Consider the following 5,486-nt stretch of genomic DNA (forward strand, 5'->3'; position numbering starts at 1 on the left):
AGGGGCAGAAACATTAGCAATTAATTTTACTTGGCATCAGAGTTTAAGTCAGTCTTTAACTACCAGCAGTGGAGATAAGACCTATGCAAGGGCACATTATCCTACATGTGCCTACTGTAAAATTAACTGCACCTTCTTCTGAAGCAGCTACTGCTGCCTACTTTGGGAGACATGATTCTGGACAACCCAGACCATGGTCTTGTTCAGGGGTGGCCTACATGAAGTATGTATGCTACAAATGGCATGGACAGCAGCAGATCTGGCAGGGAACACAGGACATGGAGCAGAAACTAGAGCAGCAGATCACGGAAGGGGATTGAAGTGACACTTAGGGAGGGTGTGAGGTTAATTGTGGCCCACCTGCCAAAAAGCTTGGCCCTCTCTGATCTAGTCCAATCTTCTGGCAATTCCTTAAGCTAGCCTGTTTTTTATTCTCAGGATCCACCTGGATTTACTCGAGTTACTTCCCCCTCTTTCTTTCTCTTTAATGGGCCTCCCCACTCCCCAAGTCCTACTTGCCCTGTAGGCATTCATCATTAAGGCACTGGATAAATTCATAACTTCAGGCAACCTGCTGGCAAAGGGCATCTCTTTCCACAAACAAGTGGATTTGTCAAGCTCTAAGAATCATCTTGTTTTTGCTTTCATGCTGTTCTGCTTAAACCTTTCAACATCTGAAAAATTTAAATTAACAAGTAACCTTATAAACCAAATGGCAGCATTTTATCACCCAATATTCATGCAAGAGGGCACGCCTGGCATTTTAAGATACGTATGGCACCATGTTTGCTGCCTGGCTGAACGGAACAGATTTTTGTTAGAAATGCACATGCAAAATTCTTGTATGAGAAAACAAAAAGTGGAGGTTTACCAGTGCAGATTCCATTCCTGATGTAGAACCCCTGGCCACAGCTGGTCACACAGACCCCTGCTTTTAATACATGAGAGTGGTCTTTGCAGGCCAAGCAGTTGTTCTCAGCAGCCCCCCAGCAGGTGGAGCAGGTTTCGTGACAAGCTGTAGGGGAAAGGGCTAAGAGGTTAATGAACAACCCAAATCACAACTGACTTCTAAAAAAATGATTTAGGTGGGAATTCGCTGATTTACACTTTTATTCCTAAAAAGACATTGGTATTACTTGCTTCCAAAAATCCTGGCTGTGCTGCAACTGGTCAAATCACCCTTTGGTGGGTGCAATTTGCTCCTGCAGAATGACTGGTAAGTATAAATCAGAACAGCTCCCACAGCTGCGATGAGACCTTCAGAGCAGCAGCTTTAAACACTGTCAATGCTGGTATCTGAGTAGCACTGACCAGGATCATGGTGCTGTGCTCTACCTCCACCCTGCATTCAGATCTGTGCCAAAAGACTCCTGCACTCATGTAGGCACCCACTGACAGCAATGGGACTTTTAAAGTACATAAAGATCCATTCTCACGGACCTGAACTGCAGGACCAGAGTCCAGTCAATTCATCCCAGAAGCAGATGGCAAAAGGACACTGGAATATGAATAGCCGAACTCCATTTCCAATGAATTTCAGCAGGGAATAAGCAATTCTTGGCGACAGGGGGAAGCTGTCTCTTTCTGGCCAGTTCTCACGTGAAGCATACTGTGCGCAGCCAGAATATTTTGCCCTTATATGGCCAAAAGATAGAAGGGACACAGCCCTACTAAATTGAGACGTTAGCTATATCTATCTCTGGGCAAACTCTGCAGTAAGGCTAGCACGTAGTGCTATTGTGGATGCTCCTGAATGATACAATATTGTGCCATACAAGCCATGGATACGTACATCTCCCTTGTTTACATTTATATGGAAACATACAGTAAAATAGAATAAGGCAACCTATTAATATACTTTTTTGCAGTAAAATGAATGGCTATACAGAGCAAAATTCCATTTTCTGCCACAGCTGGGGGATGCCATTGACTTTGATGAAATTGTAAAACTGCCAGGAAAATTCAGCCTGGTGTGATTAGGTTTTAGCGTATTTGTGTGGCTGATACGTGTTAAATCATGTGCTGCCTGTACTCATATAACCTGCACGAATTACAGTACTCTAAGCTATTAGATTTTTCCCCTGATTATGCACAAATATGTTTGAAATGCGTTTTTAACTTTATGATTTCACAACAAGACAGGTATGTGCTTGTAGTCTTTCTCTGAATTCTGAAGGGAAACAGGACCCTCATGGCATTTGCCATTAATACACTAGCATTCACAAAGCTACAACCCACTTGTTAGAACTGCATTTGACAGTTGTAAAGTAAGTTCACGAACAGAGTTGATATTTGATGCACACCAAGTACCTTTGAAACTCTACAAAAAACAAGGGTACAGATGTTTATGCCCAAAGAAGGACTCTGAAAGCAGCTGAACCACTTCAAAGATGACTCTCAAAGAAAATGGAAAAAAAGGACGGGGGAAAAGGGGGCAGGGTGGACAGCTAAAGAGAGCTCTCCTGTGCATGTAGATGTCCTCAGGGAACCTCCAGAGACACCCCTAGCTCCAGAATACCACCGCTACATGACTTCATGGATACCCTGAAGCACTCCAAAGACACAGAGGGGAAGGGCCTAGAAGTCTGCGTGGATCTGAAGAACTCCAAATTTGAGCTGCTCCAATTGAAGCAAGATTTTGGAGCGCTTCAAAAGTATGTCTATTCAATCCTAAAACGCACACATCTTAGTGTGGTTTTACAGGATATTTTACCACCATCTTCCAAATTATATTAACACCATTTGTACTCAGAAATTCAAATTATATATGAAAGATACCTGTGAAACAAAAGTAGTTTCAAATATGATAGGAAGGCTATGCAACACAGCAATCAGAAGGGGACAATAACAATTCACAAGGGGGAAATGCTGGCATGTTCTAGAGAGTTTAAATTAGAATCTGCTTAGAAAAAACAATAAAAGACCCAAGGTACATACTGGCCCAGAATAGATTAGAGCATGCTTGTTTTCAATATGAGAAAAACACACCTAATCTTGTGGGGCAAGTGAGGACAGGGAAAAAAGAAGTGGATGCTGCAATTAAAAAGCAAGGTAGACAGCTGCAACTGACATTAAACATACCTGCGCCTTCGAAAACAAGAAGTAGCTTATGCCTCCCTGCAATCACAGTTTTTTCAATTCCCTTTTTATCTGCTCCATTCTTCTTGTTACATGAGGGTGAGGGGAGAGGGAGGCATCATTCTGATTTATTAACAAGTTTAAGCAAGCATCTACCTGCTTGTGTGACCTTTATCACCGCAGCAACTGAGCACCTAGCTCTTTGATGGATATTAACTTTCCTGTGAGAATTGCAGATGGGAAACTCAGGCACAGAGAAGCTATATGCTTTGCCCACGGTCACAAAGGAAGTCTGTGACACAGCTAGACTTGGATTCATAAGGGTTGAATTCATGGCCAGTGATCTGTCTGCTAGACCAGCCTATGATCCCTTCTAGTCTTTCCCTTCTATTCTCTTACAATTTACTATTCTCTTCTTTATCTTTTCGCATCCCATTTTTTTCTTGCCTCACTCCTACCTTCTCCTGGCTAGAATGTTACAGTCAGTCCAATCTGTAGAGTCAAATATCACTGAATGACTCTGATTGTCAGGTCTCGCCTCCTACATAGCACAGGCCTTAGAATTTCACTCAGTGATTTCTGCAGTGGAAAGAATTCTAACATACCTGACTGCTATCAAGCTCATCCAGTTGTGCTTCAATTAGAGCATGTCTATTAACCAAACATCCAGTCTCAGTTTAAAGACTGCAAGTGATAATGGGTTTAACACTTCCCTGAGCAACCTGTTCCAAAGGTTAATTTCCCTCCTTTGTGGAAAGCTGCCTCTTTATTTTAATTTTAATGCTTCTCAGGGCTTGTTGACACTTGAAAGTTGTGTTTGGATCATGGTTTTGAATATAAAAATGCCTATGTCTGAATAACTTGTTACAGAGATGCCCTCACATCAACTTCACAGGTATGTCTGAACAACTACAGGTATAGAGTTGTTCCTACCACTTGCCTCAACTTCCAGCCATTGCATACTGCTATGATTAATTCACAATCTCCCTAAAATTGAATATATTCTTCCCCTGTGTGTACTTACAGACTGTTATCAAGGCACCTCTTGACCTTCTCTTCCACAGCGTAAGTAGACTGAAATCCTTAATTCTCTCAGCATAAGACAAGCTGTCCACACCTTGAACTATTTGTAGAGCACTTTTCTGAACCCTCTCCATTATTGAAGAATCTTTTTTCAGGTGGGAACACAGGAACTGGACACAGTACTCCAGGCACAGACTCACCAATGCCCCATGCACAGGTTATACCACCTTGCTGAATTATCCTCTGTGCTCTGGCACCAGTGCACATATTCTCTTGGTTATCTGCTAGATCCTTTCCAGAGTCATGGCTTTCCAGGGTACAATCCTGTCCCATAACTTTTGTTCTCTTTCTACACCTATAACCCTGCATTTGGGGGTTATAATATGTACATTTCACAGGGCCAAGATCAGTTAGGTATTCAAGAGTGCTTTGCATTAGTGACTCCCTCCCTCCCCTATACGAATCCTACTTGTAACTAGACATGCTATCCTGGACTGCCTCCTCTCAAAGCAATTTGACACTGACTGCAGCCTCCCCAAGCTCAGTCTCCTCAGACCTCCTGTCTGAGGCATGACTTGCCCACCTGGAGAGGTCACAGTTGCATTCTCCTCCCTTCCTGGTTAAGAAACAGTGGGCACATCTACACATGCATTAATGCACCATAATTACTCTGCACTAAGTTTAGTACCTGTAATAACAGCTACTAACTTAATGTGCAGTAATCGAAGCTACTGCACAGTAGCACCAGCACATGTCTTTTAAGTGATGCTAAAATGCATTAAACTAATTCTACTGCACATTAGTACATTAACATGGCTTTTGCTATGATGCACTAATGCACAGTAGAATTAGTCTACTGCACTTTTAGTGTCTCATGTAGACAAGCTCACTATGTCTAAGTCAAGAGAGACAAGACCAGCACTAAGCCTCACTGGGCACCATCTTCAGATCCTAGCAGCAATAGGCTCTCTTACTACCTCGCTGCCAGCTCATGGACTGTATTCAATCCAACTGCCTGCAGCAAAGCAGCCTTCCTACCACTACTGGCAAACAGCTCATAATTCAATGGACTTCTCATCCCACCACACCCTCCCCCAGAAATATTGCCTATCCATTCTCCTCCTCATGAATGGATCCAGGATTTTGTAAAGGGTAGAGTAGGAACAGTGAACAGAACTTCAGGGGTGGCTGCACCCCCAGTCCCAGCTTCCTCTCCATCAGGATGGGAAGATCATGCCATGGAAGCAGCAGCTGGGGACATTTTTAAGTCCCTTAATCAGGTAAGAATCTTTCTCCTACCCCATTCTGTGTTTAGCAGTACCTCCTCTCTTCTCACCTCCCATTCCCATCCTCTCCCATCTACTGCTGCCACTGCTCCCCCCCCA

General features: G+C 43.2%; 1 protein-coding gene across 5 annotated transcripts in view; it reads right to left on the reverse strand.

Moving 5' to 3' along the window:
* FRAS1 (Fraser extracellular matrix complex subunit 1) overlaps window positions 1–5,486 on the reverse strand; it is a 468,008-nt gene that overhangs the window by 202,032 nt on the left and 260,490 nt on the right. For all 5 annotated transcript variants that reach the window (XM_019516785.1, XM_019516787.1, XM_019516786.1 and 2 more), the window contains exon 15: window positions 872–1,015. In XM_019516785.1, the coding sequence (XP_019372330.1) occupies window positions 872–1,015 (144 nt within the window). The remainder of the gene's footprint in view (window positions 1–871; window positions 1,016–5,486) is intronic.

This window comes from Gavialis gangeticus, unplaced genomic scaffold (genome assembly GCF_001723915.1).
Source record: "Gavialis gangeticus isolate Ggan-Ray unplaced genomic scaffold, GavGan_comp1, whole genome shotgun sequence".
NCBI lineage: Eukaryota > Metazoa > Chordata > Crocodylia > Gavialidae > Gavialis > Gavialis gangeticus.